At 47.4% G+C, this 21,099-nt stretch overlaps 1 protein-coding gene across 4 annotated transcripts in view; it reads left to right on the top strand.

The window, feature by feature from the left end:
- ANKRD28 (ankyrin repeat domain 28) overlaps positions 1-21,099 on the top strand; it is a 730,284-nt gene that overhangs the window by 679,723 nt on the left and 29,462 nt on the right. For all 4 annotated transcript variants that reach the window (XM_086942193.1, XM_086942192.1, XM_086942190.1 and 1 more), the window contains exon 26: positions 6,099-6,181. In XM_086942193.1, the coding sequence (XP_086798319.1) occupies positions 6,099-6,181 (83 nt within the window). The remainder of the gene's footprint in view (positions 1-6,098; positions 6,182-21,099) is intronic.

Genomic DNA, 21,099 nt, shown 5'->3' on the forward strand with positions numbered 1-21,099 from the left:
CAAACATAAAATCATAATTAATACAGAAAATAAACACATAAATGCATGTAATACAACAAATGTTTAAAAAGGAGCATAAGAACTCGACGCGCGTTTCGGCAGTAACCCGCCTTCTTCAGGAGACCTAGAATAAATCAAAACACGGACGCTCTATCCATGCAGTAGCATCATTAGAGGGTGACACATTCGTAGATGGGATAACATAAAATTGATTGCAAGATGGAGATATTCCTTCGTGATTTCAATGAAGTGGGCGATGTACGTAGCGCAGAGGAGAGTTGATTAAAAAAGCGATGGTCACAGTGATACTTTAAATTTTATGTAGAGTATCGGAGTAGTAATCCATACGACTTTGCTAGATGATGGTACATTCAAGGATAGTGCAAAATAATTTCTTAAACAAACTAACAGCGGACGGACAGGAATGCAGTCCTGTTCCGTTGCTCAGAGTGTTAGGGTCCTATTTCCCCATGTACAGTTGTTTAGTCGTTTCTTAAAATCGTAGATAATGCGTGGGCAGCAGAATGGTGCTGTTCCAGCGTTTGTTCCGTAGGGATCCAACTTCCGTAAAAAGATATAAATCAGCCGTCCCTTAAGGAAGTAATTATTGAATGGACAGCAGGATGGTGCTGCTCCGTCGTTCGTGTAGTGGGGACCCGACCTCCACAGAATGCGAAAGTTAGGTCTCACCAGGGCACCTCGGGTGTTCCAAACATATAGTGATGGCAGCAGCGCAACTTGTCCGAGGCTGTCGTCAACCACCTCCAGACTATGGCGAACATCCTGACATCTTCGGGGTTTACTATCAAAGTGCTGAAGTCACACCTCACACCTGACACCTGCCCAGACGCTCCCCTTCATATGAGAAATTCTGGAAACAGTTTGGTGTTGTGCCTTCCCCTGGAGAGTAGAGTCCTGGACATTCAGTCTATGTTGCTGATCTTTTAGCATCTGTCCTGGATTTCAGGGAGGTTAACTATTAAGCTGCTGAGACTGATGTCCTCCTGCTGTTCAAGCATACCAGGTGGAATATACGAGCGATACAGTGGGCCCAACATTAAGAGGACACCTCCAACCACATCTGGATCTCAGAAAACTGCAAAAGATCTGCAGTGGTGGTTACAGGGCCACAATTCTGTCAGCATCAGACCCTTTTCCCTATCCTACCCAGAGTTGACAGTGGTGACTGATGCTTCCTTTCTGGGTTCGGGCGGCTGTCTGGGAGAGGATATCAGAGGCCCCTGGTCTCTGGCAGAAAACCAGCACCATTCCAACCTCCTGAAGCTTGCAGTTGAAAGCCTTCCCTTCAGTCCATCAAAGCAAGGCTTGTGCATGTGCCTACAGACAACACCTACACTTCTTGTAATGCAAGAAGCAGGGTGGGGCACTGTGTGTATGGAAATGGTGGACCATCAAGGAATTTTCCCGGAGGTGAACCACCTGGCAGGATCTTTAAATGCCAAGGCAGGTGAGCTCAGGCATTGACGCCTAGCAGATCACACAAGTGCCATTTGCACCCAGAGGTGGCTCAAGGTCTCTTCTGCAAATAGGCTGAACGTTGGCTCTATCCACTCAATCAATCAATCAATCAGTGACACTTATATAGCGCGCTAACTACCCGTAGGGTCTCAAGGCGCTGGGGGGGGGGGGGGGGGGGGGGGGGGGCGCTACTGCTCGAACAGCCAGGTCTTCAGCTTCTTCCTGAAGGAGAGGTGGTCTTGGGTCAGGCGCAGGTCGGGAGGGAGGGAGTTCCAGGTCTTGGCGGCCAGGTAGGAGAAGGACCTTCCTCCCGTAGTCGCTCTTCTGATGCGGGGGACGGCGGCGAGGGCGTGGTTGGCTGATCGGAGGTGGCGATTGGGAGCGTAGAAGTTGATTCGGCTGTTGAGGTAGCTCGGGCCCTGGTCGTGTAGGGCTTTGTGTACGTGGGTGAGGAGGCGGAAGGTGATTCTTTTGTTGACGGGGAGCCAGTGGAGGTCTCTCAGATGTCCGGTGATGTGGCTGGTTCGTGGGATGTCGAGGATGAGTCTGGCTGAGGCGTTCTGGATCCGCTGGAGTCTCTTCTGGAGCTTGGCGGTGGTACCGACGTAGAGGGCGTTGCCGTAGTCCACTCGCCACCACTGAGAATGTGCAAGGTCAACAGTTCTGCGTGTTGGAGTTTCCAGTGTGCCTCTTGCTAGGGGATGCATTCTGTCTAGAAAGTAGCTCTGGATTCCTGTTCATCTTCCCTCCGATGCCACTTCTGCCTTGCGTTCTGAAGTTCAGGAACCACTGGGCACATATCAGCCTATTGGCTGAGCCTATTGGCTCAGCATTGAACACAGAGTATGGTATCAAGAACTCCTGAGCTTGATCACCTGTCCTCCAATCAAGGTTTACTTCCGGGAAGACCTACTGTTGCAACAAAAGGGCAGGGCACTGCTCTCATTCCTTTGAAAACGCCACCTTCATGTATAAGGACTATGCGACAAACGCTAAACATCTTCAACGTTCCTGCAGAGGTAGTTGGTGTCATCTAGGCAGTCATGTGGTTCTCGGCAAAAACTGCATATGGCTATCGTTCATGGTTTGGTGCAGTTCACATCCGATTGACACTTTCCAGGTAAAGTTATCTGATGATTTTTTTTTTGTTTCTTGTCCAGCGAGACTTTGCTTTGGGTACAGTTAAGGATTACCTTTTTGCCTTTTTACAATTGTTGGCTGAGCCGCCATTTTTTTAAATCACTGGTCTGCTTGTGTCGCCTTGCCTCCTGGCTGCCTGTGTCGCCTTGCCCCCTGGCTGCCTGTGTCGCCTTGCCCCCTGGCTGCCTGTGTCGCCTTGCCCCCTGGCTGCCTGTGTCGCCTTGCCCCCTGGCTGCCTGTGTCGCCCTGCCCCCTGGCTGCCTGTGTCGCCCTGCCCCCTGGCTGCCTGTGTCGCCCTGCCCCCTGGCTGCCTGTGTCGCCCTGCCCCCTGGCTGCCTGTGTCGCCCTGCCCCCTGGCTGCCTGTGTCGCCCTGCCCCCTGGCTGCCTGTGTCGCCCTGCCCCCTGGCTGCCTGTGTCGCCCTGCCCCCTGGCTGCCTGTGTCGCCCTGCCCCCTGGCTAATGATTTTAGCCAGTGCATGTCGGTCTTTGCAGTTTTGCTGTTCTCAGGCCTACCATCCACAGGGCACCTCATTTCTCATGCCCATGCTCAACGGTTCTTCACTGAAATATACTTCATTCTCTGATGGATTATCAGAGGGATATATTGGTGGAAGTTAAGTAACATTTCTAATCCGTTTGCAGATGAGGTCTCTTCCCTACCCTGGCTATCTTATTGATGTGTATTTTCCTTTTTAATCCTCTGTCCCAGTGCAGTTCTTATTTGTATTTTGAGGCATTTTAATCTTGGTAGCACACGCCTTTCTTTTGAGTATTACGGCAAGGTGTATTCTTTTCATTGGGAGTCACTTTACAGTTGTCTTAACCTTGGAACTTGATGCTTTAAGTGCAGCCTGTGCTTGGCAGTCTTGAGGTCACTCTCCTCTCTCTCCTCTCTCTCCTCTCTCTCCTCTCTCTCCTCTCTCCTCTCTCTCCTCTCTCTCCTCTCTCTCCTCTCTCCTCTCTCTCCTCTCTCTCCTCTCTCTCCTCTCTCTCCTCTCTCTCCTCTCTCTCCTCTCTCTCTCCCCTCTCTCCTCTCTCTCTCCTCTCTCTCTCCTCTCTCTCTCTCCTCTCTCTCTCCTCTCTCTCTCCTCTCTCTCTCCTCTCTCTCCTCTCTCTCCTCTCTCCTCTCTCTCTCCTCTCTCTCTCCCCTCTCTCTCCTCTCTCTCCTCTCTCTCCTCTCTCCTCTCCTCTCTCCCCTCTCCCCTCTCCCCTCTCCCTCTCTCCTCTCCCTCTCTCCTCTCCCTCTCTCCTCTCCTCTCTCTCCTCTCTCTCCTCCCTCTCCTCCCTCTCCTCCCTCTCCTCCCTCTCCTCCCTCTCCTCTCTCTCCTCTCTCCCCTCTCTCCCCTCTCTCCCCTCTCTCCCCTCTCTCCCCTCTCTCTCTCCCTCTCTCTCTCTCTCTCCCTCTCTCTCTCTTCTCATCCACCCACAATTGGAAGAGTCTGACTTTATGTTGTTAGAAGGCTTCCCTCTACTGAATGCAACTGCCACCCCAGAGGGTGCCTAATACACTTGTTCTGCGAGTAAAATAAGGCCCCGCCCATGTAGGGCTCTGTGACCCATCCAAAGAGCCCTGTAAACAATCCTCTTGGCTACCAGTACCAATGTAGGTTCTTTAATGCCAAAAAGACCAATAAATTTCAAGGGAGTGACCACGCCAAACAAGTTGCTGCATTCTAAATGTGTGCCATTCGTTTAATGTGGGAGTTTGAGGCTCTCCGCAATAGAGTTGCCGTAATCTAACCATCTGAGTGTTACAGCTTGAACAATCAAGGCATTGAGAGCAATGGTAGTAGCTTTTGGAGTGCTCTGTGCAATGAAGAGCAATTTGAAGCCAGCCTAGTAACATGAGCTGTCAACAAAAGATCGTTGTCAAAAAAGACACCAAGATTCCTGACCTTTCTAGCAGCTGTGTATGTAAAATTGGACTTTGTTGCACAACACAATATCCCTATATTATCCTCATTAAATTTGAAAAAATTCTGAGGCAACAATTACATGTTCCTTTGCATACCTTGCTTGAAATGGTGCCGACATCTTGAAGTCAATAGATATTATCAGCTGGGTATCATCCGCTATATTTCTGAAAGGCTGTTCTCTATTGGCAAAGTAGCGGGGTCAAAAAGAGTAGGGCTAAGTGCGAATCCCTGAGGCAACCACCAACCCCTCTCCCCCCTGTTTGGTACACTGAAATCCTAACCGGTACCGGGGTAGATTAATAGCCTGGGCTCTATTAGCCAAATGCCAATTTCTTCTAGCTTGCATTAGTAACTCATGGGAGACAACGTTTGATGCGACCAACAAATCTAACTATACCATGGCTGCAAAATTCCCCTTTTCAACCTCTGGTTATTCAGAAGTGAGACCAGTGAGACGTCTGCACCGTGCATTGGGTGAAAGCCAGACTGGGCTGGATTCAACAGCTCATTGTTCTCTAGATGGTCAAATAGAATAGAGTTTACATGCTCTAGAATTTTTACTGGAAAAAGACGCGGGGAATCTAGCCTTTAATTGCTGAGGATATTCTGATCAGCTGTTGGCTTACAGTTTACAAAAACTTTATTTGAAACAGCAGAAGTGTGGCACACAACACTGCAGGAAAACACTTTATTGGTAGAACAAAGTCATTGTAGGATTATGATTTCTTAGTCATCAGCGGTTTCCAAACATGTAGCTGGTGGTAGTGCTCTTTTGCGAATCTCAAATAATTTTCTAGTCCGCTGTGACTGGGATATGAAAGAAACTCCTTATTTGTAACACGCTGAAGTTGTTCCCAGGATGAGCGATCAATGAACTGTCTGCCGAGGAGGATAACTGCTTCCTTTAGCTTAAAACTGTACACTATGCAAGAGTTTGTAGGTTTTCCGGGCCTTCACCTGCTATGTTTGTATCTACACAAGATCAGTGCTAGAGATTTATCATAAGTATGTTAGTGTTTTTTTTTTCACTGGCATGTGACTCTCCTCAACATTTTTAACAGCAGCTAAAGTCATTTGAAGAGTCCGGGATAGTGGATCCTCTCCCATACAATGAGTAGGAATTCCACTATATGTCAGGAAGTGGTGTGACGTACATCTCTGATGTGTACCACACCTGAGCTGTGATGACTGTGATACTGTTGATAGTGGTTTCCTAAATATTGTGTGCAATGAAATGAAATGCCAGCATTTGTAAAGCACACAGCTACCTCCAGAGAGGTGTCCCGGAGCAGGGGGCCATCGGGAAAATTAAGGAAGCTATTGCCCAGAGTCACATGGTGCTGGGCTGACCTGCTGCCGGCACGGGGTCCGAACTGTGAACCTCGCGGTCTAGTCAGGCACCCTGGCCGCTGCGCCACACCTCTTGATTCAAGCCAGTGTGTACAAGAATTGCTTTAGAGTTTTTAGTAGACAGTGCGAGATTATTAACTAGTTTTGTGTTTATCGTTCAGTATATTCTGTGTGCACAAGAGATGTCCTTACAAAAAATTTGTTTCCTGCAGGGTCATGAAACTAGTGCCTTGTTAATACTGGAACGAATAACAGATAGAAACCTCATCAATGCAACAAATACTGCATTGCAAACGTAAGTACTACACATGTTTAAAAGATCAGTTCATTCAGTTTCCCTATACATAGATTGCAGAAATGTTCAAAGATTTTTGATCCTGGTTTTTGATAAGTTTATGGTATCAAGTTTGTATATTTTCCTAAAATTGCCGTTACAGTTGTATTGCTCGGCTGTCATTTTCAACTTGGCGCAGCGGATATGTAGGTCTCTAGTTGCTGGTCATATCCCAATTGAACTAGGGCATCAATGTCCTCACAGACCTTCCAAGAGTTAACTGGTGCCTCATCACTGTGCTCCATGTTACAGCCAGACTTGTCATCCAATTGTGTGGACCCAAAAACTGACTGCCATCGAACGTTTCTACCTCGAAACACAGTATGCACTACACATGGGCTAATGCACCTCAATACTCCGACTTCCTTAGTAAAGAACATTACGGTTTCTAGGGCGGAGACCAGTGAGAAGCAAGGAAGAACTGAGGCTTGAGCTCCAGGCCTTCAAAATCACACAGCTGCAGGCCACACTTATTCAAACTTAGCACCTATCTCAGTAACGCTCCGTCATCTCCTACAAAACATTCCACTACTCCAACACAACGTTCACACTGTAATGGAGCATAATCTTTAACGCAACTGTAGGAAAGTAGGATCTGCTTTCCTGGTTACCCCCACTTTTTGCTGGCTTTTTTTCTGTTTTCTGACTTGTCTGACTGTAATTCTGCTAATCAGGACCCCAGTCACTGTGCTTCCTCCCTAAATTTGACAGTGGTAAGAACTTTGGTACCTTCCGAATTGGCCACTGGTGTACCCAGGTAAGTCCCTAGTATATGGTACTAGGTACACAGGGCATAGGTACACCAGGGGCCCCTCATGGCTGCAGCATGAATTATCCCACCGATGAGAAACCACTATCTGTTACTTGAGGCCTACCATTGCAGCCTGAGTAAGTTGGGGCTAGCACCACTTACAACCGATCTAAGTTTCTTTATATCTGAGGTCACTGCAATTAAAACCTATGTCACCCCTATGAAAGTCTCTTCAGTCCTGAGGGCAGGGTTCTTGGTTGCAAATGAGGGTGCCTCTGCATCAGCAGGTCCCCTCTACAAACCCCGGAGTCGATTCTCCAGGCATTGTAAGTGCGGTCAGCCATTTATTACATATGGTGGACATCAAGTCAAATACTGGATGTCTAACTATATCATCATCATCAATTTAACTTTATTTCGGTTTGTTTATGAACCATAAAAGTACATCAAAAATAGAAAAATACATTTACAGCAATAGACTAATACACAGTTACATCTCATTTTAAATATTTGCAATAAAATCAGTTAGCATGTGGTTTATAGAGTGACGATAAAGACCCTAAGACAATAAAATACATGGATTAAAGTTTAAAACGCGGTGGAGGCCTAGTTTTTACTGAGACAAACTGTAAATCCTACATTGAAGTAGCTTACTACTACCGAATCAATCTCCGTCTAATTAACCACATTGAAAACAAAAATTTAGCAATAGCAGTAACTATTAGTGCATTAGTATCAGTTTTTAAGATTCTAAAAAACTCTATATGGTTCCTGACTCCTAGGTTCACACATAACTGTTTGATCCATTTTTTCCTGCTAACAGAATAGGCAGGACAAAACAAGGTCACATGAATTAAAGATTCGTTTGGATCATTACAACCTGGACAAGGACGAGCTAAACCCGTTATCCATTTATCGGTGTGAGAGTAAAGCGGTAGTGTACCATATCTGAACTGTAAATACAGTTTTTTTGCTAGGACAGGTTCTATAGTGTCTAATTCCTTCTCAAAGCTGTAGACATTCTTGAAATCCAGAAAGCTGTCAGTGAGACTAGAAGGCCTGGCTGACCGAAGGACCTCTTCCAGGTTGTAATGTTTTATAGACTCAGCCAGGGTTCTCTTTGAAATGGATTTGCATGCGTCCTCCGGATTAAACCAGAGATTCTCCATGCCGATCCTAGACGCCTGCCCCCTTATAAAGGATAGCCACTTTATCTTCCCTGCACCTGGGCGTGCCATCACAATCTTCAGTTCTTCTCTATAGCACTCAAGCTCCTGGACGCTCCACAATCTGCACCAGTAAAGGAGCGGGCGTGAGGCTATTGCTTCTGCAATGGGCCTCAGATTTAAGTCCAACCTTAGAGGAACTAAAGGAGTGTTATTTGGTAAGGAGAGCAGCTGTCTAATAAAATTATTCTCTGTTATGCCAATCTCACTCGCTGGACGATGGCCCCAGAGTTCCGCCCCGTAAAGGGTGGAGGATCTGGTTTGAACCTTATATATTTCCAGTGGCACACAAACAACTTTATGGACACAGGATTTCTGCACTTTAAGAATCCCCCCCATAGACTGAGAAAGGGTTAAATTAGCCTTAGTCATTTGAGTTTCCCAACTCATTTTATCATTTAAAGTCAGACCTAGGTAAGTGAAATTATTTACCCTTTCCAGGGCTCGTCCATCCATTGACGGGCGTGGACAATTAGTTGCACTGGCATTGAACACCATATACTTTGTTTTATCTATATTAATCACCAAATTCCTGTTCCTACAGAATTTGGTGAATTGGTCTAACACCCGCTGCATCCCCATAGATGTTTTTGAGAGGAGCATGGTGTCATCCGCAAACATAAGTGCAGGAAATTTACCGCCAGCTAAATTAGGGGCGTCAATGTTATGTACACTAATTAGGTCATCGACAAGACCATTTCATTTTAAAAAAGGGAAAATAGGGTAGGGGCAAGTACGCATCCCTGCCTAACTCCCTTCTCAATAGGAAAAGCACTTGTCAGCTGGCCGTATTTGCCATAACGTACCTTTGCATAGGTTCCTTCATGGAGTCTTTTGAATTGGTGACATAAATAGGGTGGAATCCCCATTGTTGTTAATATACTCCACAATTGGTTCCTGTCCACCATATCAAATGCGGATTTAAGGTCCACAAATGTCAGGTAGAGGCTACCCCCTTCCAGGACCACATGCTTCCAGTAAAGTACCTGGAGCCGTAGAAGTTGGTCGATGGTAGATGTTTTAGCACGGAACCCTGCTTGCAGGTGGGAGAGGATGTTATTCTCACTAATCCAATGTTGCAAGCGTTGCAATAGCAGTTTGGCGTAGATTTTTTGGGTAACGTCAATAAGACTAATTGGCCTATAATTTGATGGGGCCAACGGAGATCCCTTTTTATAAATCGGAATGATTTCGGCCCCCAACCAGGTACTTGGAACCTCTTGTCCGTCAAGAATAGCATTAAATATGACGGTCAGGTAGGGACCCAGATCTTCGGCTCATCTCTGAAAAGATCACCAGGGATCTTGTCCAACCCTGGGGCCTTGTTACATTTTAACGCTTGAACTGCAAGTGTAACTTCCATCATGGTAAAGGGGGGAGGAGGGGAACCAGGGGCCAAACTCAGAGACATACTCAGTGACACTTTATGCTGGGAAGCAGGGCTCGAGTAAAGTTCACCGAAGAATGCACACCATGCTTCCTCTGCGATGTTGGGATCAATCTTTGCCTTACCTTCTGGTTTCCCAGTATGAACCAGGTTCCAAAAAGTTCGGGCATCTTTCGCTATTAGTGCCTGTTTGATGGCCTGCCACTTCTCTGTTTCCCATTCGGATTTTGCATGGGAGAGGAGATTCTTATAGGCATTCCTTGCGACCATAATGGTTGCTCTATGGCCTGATTTGAGGGCAGAAATTAGAGTAGTCTTCGCCCTCCTACAAGACTGACTAGTTATACCAAGGATTAGTGGCCCGTGCCTGTCGGTTGGTCTGATTTGCTGATTTAAAAAAAGCTTAACGCTAGGGCCTGACTGGAATTCTGCTAATCAGGACCCCAGTCACTGTGCTTCCTCCCTAAATTTGACAGTGGTAAGAACTTTGGTACCTTCCGAATTGGCCACTGGTGTACCCAGGTAAGTCCCTAGTATATGGTACTAGGTACACAGGGCATAGGTACACCAGGGGCCCCTCATGGCTGCAGCATGAATTATCCCACCGATGAGAAACCACTATCTGTTACTTGAGGCCTACCATTGCAGCCTGAGTAAGTTGGGGCTAGCACCACTTACAACAGATCTAAGTTTCTTTATATCTGAGGTCACTGCAATTAAAACCTATGTCACCCCTATGAAAGTCTCTTCAGTCCTGAGGGCAGGGTTCTTGGTTGCGAATGAGGGTGCCTCTGCATCAGCAGGTCCCCTCTACAAACCCCAGAGTCGATTCTCCAGGCATTGTAAGTGCGGTCAGCCATTTATTACATATGGTAGACATCAAGTCAAATACTGGATGTCTAACTATATATTGGCTGCACCGAAACTGGTCATGTTTGGTATTGAAAATGTTTGAATCCTACCCCTACACTGATTCCAGTGCTGGATGTAGGATCCCATGCACTGCCCCCCCCCTTCTCCATTCCACCCCCCTCCCCAGGGTGCCAGCACCACCAGACTGGTTTGAAAGGCACATTTGGTGCCCTCATTGCATACTTCAGCTTGCACCAGTTCAGGGAGCTGTTGGCTCCTGCTCTGGTGCAAAACTTGAGTACCCTAGGGTACTTAAGGGCTTATCTGCGGGTGGCTCTTCAGATTTGTCGGGGGTCAAGATTCAAATCCGAAACCACTTAAACCATCTGGCCACCTTGGACTTTGTTGGGCTTCGCCTTGAACCGGGACTATATCAAGGAAGACTCCTGCTGCTCTTGATCTCGTCGTCCTACCAGTCTTCTGCATTGTCTGTGCTTCTTACAGGTTCTTCTCCAGGCCTATGTGCATCAAAGCCAATCAAAATAATTTCCCTTGGAGTGGAGGAGTCACTCCCCTGCATCTACAGGCTATGTAACTCAGCTGATCAGTCTGCTGCACCTGGCGGTGTACAGCCTCTGAAGGGCTCAGCAACACAGGTGGTGGTTCTGCAACTCCCTTGAGGCCTACACTGTCTTCTTAGCAAGTTTGAGGCCAGCATCCCTCGTCAGAACCGCTGGAACAGAACCTCTGTCCACAGCGTCGACTACTGTTGCCAAGGCTTGTTGACTGTCCTCCCAAAATCTAAATACTAAAAGAAGCTCCAGCCACCAGCATCTCTTACTGCCAAGTTCTTTGTCCTCACTACATTCTCTGCACCGTGGGGCTACATCTTTGGTGAGCTGCTCGTGGTCCGCTTGCAACTCCTGTACTTTGTCCTGTGGGTTCTCTTGAGGATCTACTTTGGCTTCAGTGGGCGGGGCCTGTTCTGGCTCTCTTGCATCTGGTGAGTCCCTTGGACCATGCTGGTCTCATCACTGCACCTTCTTCGTTTACCACGTCTGTTGCTGCTTCCAAGGCTTCTTGGTCCCCCCCTTCAGACACCGACCCTCTAGTTCTCAACTTCCAACACTGGACAGCTCGTCTTCCACAGTGTCGCCTAGTCCTCACAGCTGCAGTGATACAGTCGCAATCATCACTCCTGTATCTTCTGTCATTGGTCTTCCGTGCCTCCTGGTCACTTCCAAGTGGCATGAACTCTGACCCCTCTGCTTGCAGGAACTCCTCTTTAAGAATCCACCCCTGGATTCCACTGGACTCCTTCACCTTTTTTACCAGCAGCCTCTTTACTGAAGTCTTCCATTGTGGTCTACAGCGGTTTCTGAAGTCACTTCGCACCTATGCACCCGGCTTTCCTGGTGTAGGAATCCTGGTTACTGGGGTGTCCACGGGTGGGGTGACTCTCCAACTTTGTCGTTCACAGGGTTTCTTCAGGGTCCACTGGGAAGGGTCCTTCTTAAAAACTGCAACCACAACTTTCCCATTGACTTGCATTGAATATGCAGTTGTGTTTCCACTCTGCACACAGCCTCCGTGGGGTTCCTGGGTACTTACATCTGGTGATACCCCAGCTCTTCTGAGTCTTCCAAGTCCCGACTTCGGTCAGAGTTTGCATTCCACTTCTTTAGTATTTCGTTTGGTCCCCCCCTGGAGACCACTATGTATTTGTGCTAACTTACCTGCTTTACAATTTAAATATTGTGTTGATATCTCTGTGTAAGAGATATACCAATGTGTTCATGTGTATAATAAATATAACTATTTTTATAACTACACTGTGTGGTTCTTTTTCATTTAACCTACACTATATGATTAGTTCTGGTATAACCGGCTGCTTAATGCTCCTTCTGGACTAAGCCTGAAGGCTGCTGTCCACAGCTACCCCTTAGAGAGCTTTCTACGGTTGTCGAAGACTGCTAAAATCACTATAAGGGCTGTCTGGATTAGTTCAAGGTGCTTCACTTAAGTGTGCACCATATACTAAGCCACCCTCCTACAGCAGCATACAGAACCTTTCTGCCAAACTTTATTGCACTTTGGTCTTGCCTCCAATGTGAGGACTGTATTTTTTTAACATGCTGGCACCAGAAATGTCAAAATGTGTCCGCCGGGTTTCTGCAGCATGGGAACGACCTGGTTACCACTATGCTGCAGCTTAATGTGATTCTGTTTGCGGTGAGAGGTCTACAAATCATACAGATTAAAATACATGGCTGTGGCCCTAAAAGGCTGCATCTTAGCAGGTGCACTTCTGCCACTTTGCTAACATGTCCGTGACTTTAGCATTCCTGGCTCTGTGTTTAAAATATTTTCTGTTGCCATGTTGCTCCCACGTCTGCTCTAGATTCCTTCTCTCTCCTCTTTCTTATAAAACCCTTCTTTCTTTCTTTCATCCTTTTATCATTAAAATGCTTGGTATTATTTTGCCATTTGTGCTGTGATTTACAGTTTTTTTCCTTACATTTGGCTTTTTTTCTATTTCTTTGTATTTTTATTTTTCTCGTCTTGGGATTATCCTTTTACTTCTAATCTCCAAATGATTTTCCCTCCATTTTTCACTCCCCCTCTTTGTTACCCTCTTTCACTAGCTACAGCCCACAACCCTTTTTTGTCCTCTATTTTGTCTTCCCCTCATTCCACCTTGTTTTCTCTCTGCATGATGAATGCCCACTCTAGGTAATTGAAGTACTTCTTGTTAATGACAAGTGGTGCTTGTACCCAGGCTGACAGTGATAGAGGCATTTGCTGTGTTCATCTTAATTATGTTGCTCTCTGAATAGATTTGGGAAGGTTTACGTCAGTCTTAATGTGCTGTTGTGCTTTCATGTACACTACCAACATCTGATCAAAAGGAAGAAACGTGTAGAAGTCTTCAGCCTATGATCTTCAGATTAAAATATCCCAGCGCCTGAGGAAAGAGTTTTTTATAACATTTCAGAAAAGGCTGTTCGAGGCATGTAGGGCTTTAGATACATATGCTGTGCAACGTACTCCCATCTATTGTTGGGTCTCGATGTGTGCAAGTTGTTTTCCTTCGAAGAAGTCTTTCGAATCTCTAGGTAGAGTGACTCCTTCCTTTGTTGATAATACACATGGGCGTCAACTCCATTGTTAGATTGTTTTCTTTCCAACGTCTGGTCCGGATGTGTGCTCAACTACTCTGGTTTAATACTATAATGGTGTATTTTTAGTTCCTACTGAATCTTTCCTCTGTCGGTATTGCCTTTGATCACGTTCCTCTATTTCCCTTGTGTATAAGTGTTTGAATATTTTCCAGCCATGGGCAGCAGCAAACATTTGCTTCGGACGCCCTGCTCAGCTCAGATTCAGCACCTAAGAAGTCTTCTATGGCAAGTACTTCGGCTCCGAGCACCTCAGTACCACTTCCATACTCTGTGTCGAGCTGACCTGTGCTGTCTATTTCCTCTGTCTCGACATCGAGCAGACCATCGGCACTTGAACAAAAGACTCTTTAATATCGGTAGACTTGGAGGTTGATGTTCAAGCCTGGCTCTGGCACAAGAGTCCAGCCCATTCTTCATAAATTCCAATAGCCGCTTGATTCCAGTCAAAAACATCATGTAATAGAGCCTTACAGTTTGGGCTCTGCTGCTCCAGCATCCAAAAGACAGTTCTCATTTCAGGAAACCTTGGACACTCCAGTTCATGTGAGAATATGCAAGAAGGCAAATAAGGTCACCTGCCTCTTACCTCTTGCACCACGATCACCACCTATTCCCCTGTCTTTGCCCTGCCCCACTCATTCTCTAGGGGATCCACTTGAGATTGCACCCCAGGGATCTTCACATTGACATGGGTGGGCATGGTGGGAGGGAAGACACATTTGATATTCCTCCACAGGATATGACTTATGGGACTCCTATGAGATAGAACCACTAAGGAATAAAGACCTTGATCTTTACCTGTCCACTCTCCTCTCCCCTCCCAATGATTCTACATCATATCAAGAAGCAATTGGAAGGGCCACCACCTTTCATCACAAGGAGCTCTTAGAGGAGGACTTCCTTTCCTCCACTCACTGCTCCAGGCAATATATCCCAATGCTCAAGTGCATGCTTTGTCACCCCAGATATTTTTAAAGACTGTCTGAGCTAGGGCCAAAACATTTATATTGTCTCCCCATCTGACCCGATTATATTTGTAGTCTGCTTCCACCAGGCTCACTGGCCATCACCTCTGCCCATAAACGAGCGAACTCCCAGGCAAGCAGAGATACCCCGCTAACCGATAGAGAGTAAACATAACGAGACAGTGCGGAGAAGGGTGGCAATGCAATCAGCCAGCTACTGGCACATTGCAAATTCTATGGGCCTCCTAGAAAGGTATGATCATGCCCACCTGGACTAAATGGATGATTGTCTCCAATGCTTCCCTGAGGAGCACAGAAAACGGGGCCGCAACTTGTATCGGAGGACAAGCTCAATTCAAACGCATCCATTTTTTGCACCCTAGATTCAGTTGGTAGTGCTGCTAGGGGTGTAAAAAACAGAATTCTCCTCTGAAGGCCTGCATGGATCTGCATCACTGGCATTAAGCCAGATTTCCAGCAAAATCAGATGAGCATGCCTTTTGATGGCAACCATCTATTTGATAGACTGTTAGTTGTAGATTCCTTACCTTAGAATTTCCACCAGGCGCAGTCTGGATCAGAAGATTTTTTTCTTCAGCAACAGTACCCCTGTGCGTCGTTACGTGGCGTTGGTTGAGTCCACATCTGTCTTTTGTGTTGTGGGTACCAGGATGACGTCGCGGGACCTACATAGATGTCACCCATGTGCGCTGAAGTCAGTTCTTAACACAACTTTCCATGACATATGCGCAGAGCCATGAAAGACACTGATCACTGGTTTGTCAAAATTAGGGCCCTTTAGGGAAGTTTCTAGTCCTAGCAATCAGATTGCAGTGCGGGGAGGATGTGTGGGGCTGTAAGGAATCTACAACTAACATGTCTCTACAAGATACATCATTACCGAAGGTAAGTATCTTGCTCATCTGTTAGAGACTCTTTAGTTGTAGATTCCTTACCTTAGAATAGATACTCCAGCAATACCATCCCTGTAGGAGAATTTGTGAACCAAGATAAAACCAGAACGTCCTGGAGGACCGAACAGGCAATGTACCCATCCCTCCGAAATTGGCTGCCCAGGCAGTTGTCTGGTACACGTGTGCAAGTATGCCCACGTTGCTGCCTGACAGATGTCCGGTACTGGAACTCCACGTTCTAATGCCATGATTATCACTTTTGCTCTGGTGGACTGAGCACGCACCACACTGGAGGGTCCTTCTTTGTCAAAGCATAGCCTATTTTGATGCAAAGGACAGCCCATCAGGAGATGGTCCGTTTCTGAGCAGCCCAACCTTTCTTGCCACCCACATTGCCAATGAGGAGTTGATCATCCACCCGGATGTCTTTTGTCCTATCAAGATAAAGACAATGCACGTTTTGGGTCCAGACAGTGGAGTCTCTCCTCCTCCTTGGATGGATGTGGGGATGTATAAAAGGTGGGCAGAGTGACTGATTGTTGTGAGAAAGTGCCCTCTTTCTTGCATGGTATGCCTCCACTTTTTGCTGAATTGCTAATGTGCTTTGACTGAGTGTGCACTGGTACCTAGGGCCTGTGTTCCTTCCCTAAAACTGTATTAAAGCCTAAACCCTATTGGCATCTCTGGCCACAGGTCAGCCCCTGGTAAATGGTACCCTAGGCACCTAGGGCACTTTGACCAGAGAAGGCCCCAGGTGTTACAGCACCTCTTGTGCCACCCTTATGGCCCTGTGCCCTGACACACACACTGCCTTTGCAGGCTGAGTGTCTTGGTGCACCACAAAACAGAGTCGACATGGCACACATCCCTGTGTGCCATTCCCACAAAATACTGCCCTGGCATACCTCAGTCACCCCTCTAGCTGGGTGCCCAATGGCAGTGGTATGGGTACATATACCCCTACAGTACCCAGGTCCATTCCTGGGCACTGTAAGTGCAGTGCTGCCATTAAGAGTATATGGTGCTGGGAGGTCGTCATCATGAACTCCACAGCACCATGATGGCAACACTGAAGACTGAAGTTTGGTATCAAACTTCTCAGCACATTAAACCCACACTGATGCCAGTGTGGGATTTAATGTTAACATGTACGACATAGGGCAACTTAGAGTTGCCCCCTGAAACTAACCCACAACCTGCGTCCTGACTGACAGGCTGCTTAGGCTGCCACCCAGCAGACATGTTGCTGGACCCCTGGGTAGAGAGCCATCCGCTCTTGTGGGCCTGCAAAAATGCACATCCTGTGGCGAGATGCTAGGCCTCCTACCCCAGAATGGGCAGAGGAAGCTTCAAAGGCTTTGTGAACTTCTCCAGACCACTTGCTGTACTCCGCAACTGGTCCCCACCAGTTCTGACCCCCACTCTGGCAGGAAGACAGGCGGGAAAAACAAAGTGAGGAAAGGGGGTGTACCAGCCTCTGCCAACCCCACCCTTCAGGTGGGAGAGGCGAGGTGAAGCACAACTCCGGGCTCTCGCCATCTTGAGGATGGGGAGCCCTACCCAATCAGGGCTAGGATGTAGGAGGATGTAGGCTAAAGCGGTCGACCTCGAAGCTGGGGAACAGAATTCGAGTCTCGACAACGACGCATCCTGTGATTGTGGGCAAATCACTAACAAAAATGAACGTGTCCTTCTGTAACGAAACTGGTGCTCATGTAAAGCGCTCTGAAACCAGATGTCTCGGGTCTAGTTCGTGCTATATAATCCTCTAAAAAAAAAAAAAAAATTTAAATAGGTTCCTGCCCCCTCCCACTGGAGAGTGTCCGGATAGGGGGTGTACTCACCCCAGGAAAGGGACCCTTTGGTCCCTGTCCTTTCCCTACCTGTAACACCCCTAAATTTAGTATTTAGGGGTACCCTGAACCTTTCTTCCTCAGATCCCGAAACTACAAAGAAGAAAGAAGACCTGCCGTGCAGCTGCCAACAAGAGGACGACACCAACTGACTTGGCCCCAGCCCTACCGGCCTGTCGACCCTCGAACCTGCTCCTGCTAAACCCTGGCATCTTCTGAGGTCAGCAACCTCGAAAACCCTGGAGGACCTGACTGCCTTGCTCATCCAAAAACTGGGAATCCCATGGGCAGTGGTTCTGCTTAAAGATCCACAACCCCTGGTGCCAGCCAGGAACCGCAAATCCAGCACTCTCTGCACCCGCCGAGCCCGGCCTGTACCTGAGTTGACAAAGACCACAAGACGTCCCCCCGGTGACTGTAACCAAGAATCCAGCACCCAAGGACCCTCCTCTATGCTCCTGACGCCGCCTGCAGCCTCACACCCAGGGACCCCTCCAACCGCAACCAGTAGAGGGTAAGATTTCATGACCCCAAAAGACACCCCGGCGCCCCACGGCCCCATGTGCCCAACTCCTGGGTGTCTACCAATCTTACAGCTTCCCCTACTTACCCCTCGAAGTGGGGGTCGCACCTGAAGAATCTCTGTCCCGAGCCTGCAGCCTTTGTTCATCTTGCAGCTTTCCCATTGAAATACATTGGGCGCCTGAAGGCCCAAAAGCACCCTGCACCCAGCTGCCCCAGTGTCGCTGGGAGTGCAGCATCTGTCCTATTCGACTTCCCCACTTGCCCTGAGCAAGTGACTAGGAACCCTGCTCCCACAGCCGCGTGGCCTGCCTGCTAGCAGCCACCAACCGAAGACCCCCTACCCGCCATAGGCTAACATTGGGCCTACTCTCTCTGCACCCGGCTGCCCATGTGCCGCTGAGGGTGTAACTACTGAACCTACCTGAACTTGGGAGACCCTTGAGTCTAACCCCTGAACCTTAACTCTGCCAGTTGAGTACTTACCTGAAAACTGATCACCTACATTTTCTCCATAGGGTAACATTGACTGGTTTTCACTTAGAAATTCTTCTAAGGGTCGAGTTTTGAAAATTTAAAATATTCACTATAAATCATCCGATCAATGAAAACCAAATTACTCGCCTATTAGCGGAAAAGATCCCAGTGCTGGATCTTGGTGCCCAGCACAGACCCTAAAAAGTAATTACAACTGTGATTTTCCAATATCCTTATTTTCCTCCATAGGATAACATTGGCTAGTTTTTACCAGAAAATCTTTTGTCAATTTTTGCAACTTAAAATATTCCTTAAAAATCGCTTGTTTACTTTAAACAATTTCTTTCAACTATTTACGGGAGATGCACTAGGGCTGAATCCAGGATCCAGCCCTGAGTAAGAAAAACGTACGCAAAGTAATTGATATTGCATTTACTTAAAATTCCCATTAAGCTCTGTTATTATTGTGTTGCATATTACAACAACTGTATCTGTTGCATTCAAAAGTCTATTGCTCATTGAAAGTATTCAACTGTAGCATCTCATTCTGAGAAAGTATTTTTATTCCTACTTGTGGTTCTAAAATAAAACGATATATTTTTATATACAAAACAATTGGCCTAGAGTTCAGGTCTTGAGTGTGTGAGACCATTTGCTGACTGTGTACAACAAATGCTTTACACTGTCCTCTGATACTGCCTTACTGCTCGACCAAGCTACCACTTTAGAGAGGAAGGATATATCTAACTTTAACCTCTACCAAACGACTGTGGACTCTGTGCACACTGTACCTTACTTTGGTGCAGTATATACAGAGCCACTTTCTTACAACTGTCCCACATGAAAAGGCATAACGACCTTAGGAAGGTAGGTTTGTCCGAAGCACCACTTCATCCATATAGACAGATAGAAAAGGGGATTAGAAGATAAAGTCTGCAGCTCGCCCACCCTGCGAGCAGAGGTGATGGCAACAAGAAAGGCAGTTTTGAGAGTCAGCAAACCTGAGGGGTTATGAAGAGGCTCGAAGGGAGCACACATAAGAAAGGCGAGAACCAGATTTAAGTCCCATTGGGACATTACAAAAGTAGAAGGTGGGAACAGAGGAGTAAGGCCCTTAAAGAATCTGTTAAAGATGGATTTGAATAAAGAAAGCTGATCTGGCAGCCAAAGAAAAGCGGAGATGGCTGCAATATATCCTTTAAGAGTGCCCAAGGCAGATCCCTGCTGGGCCAAAGAAAGTATATTTACAAGAGAAACTCAGAAAGGGGATCAACAGCCTCTGCTTTGCACCATGCCACAAATTTGTTCCCTCTACAGGTGTATACAGTTTTAGTGAAGGGATGCCTAGCTGCCAAGATAACATCAGACTTCGGGCGGAAGGTCGTAAGCTTTCAACTGCTGCCGCTCAATCTCCACGCAAGGAGTTGGAGACTGGACAGGTTTGGGTGAAGAACCCTCCCCTGCTGCTGCGACAGAAGATCCTCCTGTGGGACAGACTGATCAGAGGATCGATGGCCATGTTCAGAATGTCGGGGTACCAGACTTTTCGTACCCAGTCAGGAGCTACAAGAATGACTTGAGCCCGGTCACGCTTGATCTTCTTGTGCCCACTGGGCAGAAATGGTATAGGCGGAAAGGCGTACTGGTGGCCGAAGCTTCACTCGTGACGAAAAGCGTCGCCGAGGGAGTGCTGCCTTGGAAACTCCAACCCGTAAAATTGCTGACATTGCATGTTCTCTTTGGAGGCAAACAGATCTAACCAAGGTTCTCCCAAGCGCTGCGTGTCCATTTTCGCAAAAATACTGCATCTCAGAGCACGTCGTTAAAATTTTTAAACTTTTCCAGGTCTCTAACTCGCGTTGTGGACTGGTATGAGAATAACAAACGAAAGAGTGTTCTTGATTTCCACCATTCCTGAGAGTAACCTAAGTTGCATTCTCTGGGTTGGCTAGTCATTGGTGGCTTCGCTATAGGACGGAGAGCTAATGAGACACTGATGCTAGTCGGTTAGGGGTTCTGGGTACTGAGGTGAATTTTGTGGTCCACCACAATTCACTGAGGTCATGGGTATCTGTGCACTGTTCTGTGTATGAGCAGAATCCCCGCAACAAAACAACCACAACCTACATCAGGCACAGGAACCTTTTCTATAGCTCCCTTGGCCAAGAGAGCTAATACTTTCTGGCTGAGAAGTGCTAAATGATCCTCTGTCATGCGGTCATAAGAAGGTGGCATGGAGGGAGGGTAGGTCCGAAGGGGAGGCAGTAGCCATTTCGGACTATTTAGACAACCCACCTGTCCGACGTGAGGGATTGACAGTGGAGGAGGTCAATTGGACAAACCTCCAACTAGTTGATGATGGGCACGAAACGTTGGACTAGGAAAGTTTGGAGGCTGCGGCAGGGTGGGGCAGGAGAGAGTGAACTGGCCTGCCCGCTGGCCCCCTGACCCACGAGGACACTGGGTCCCACGTCCACACCCATGCACAGGCTGGACAGCTTGCGTGACTCTGTGGTTGGGCTGGACAGTATGTGGCTGGGCGCCTCTTCTGTAGCCACTAAAGGCAGACTGAGGAGGAGGTGAGGTAGCTGCAAGTCCCAAGGATCTGGCAGTAGCTCAAGAATCCGTGTAGCGCTATGGCTGCCTTATCGCCAAAAAGGTGAGTGCCATCAAAGGGCATGTCCTTCAAGGAAGACCGGATGTCCCCAAGAAGCCAGAAGTCCTCAACCACATGTAGCATCTAATAGCTT

This window comes from Lissotriton vulgaris, chromosome 10, assembly GCF_964263255.1.
Source record: "Lissotriton vulgaris chromosome 10, aLisVul1.2, whole genome shotgun sequence".
NCBI lineage: Eukaryota > Metazoa > Chordata > Amphibia > Caudata > Salamandridae > Lissotriton > Lissotriton vulgaris.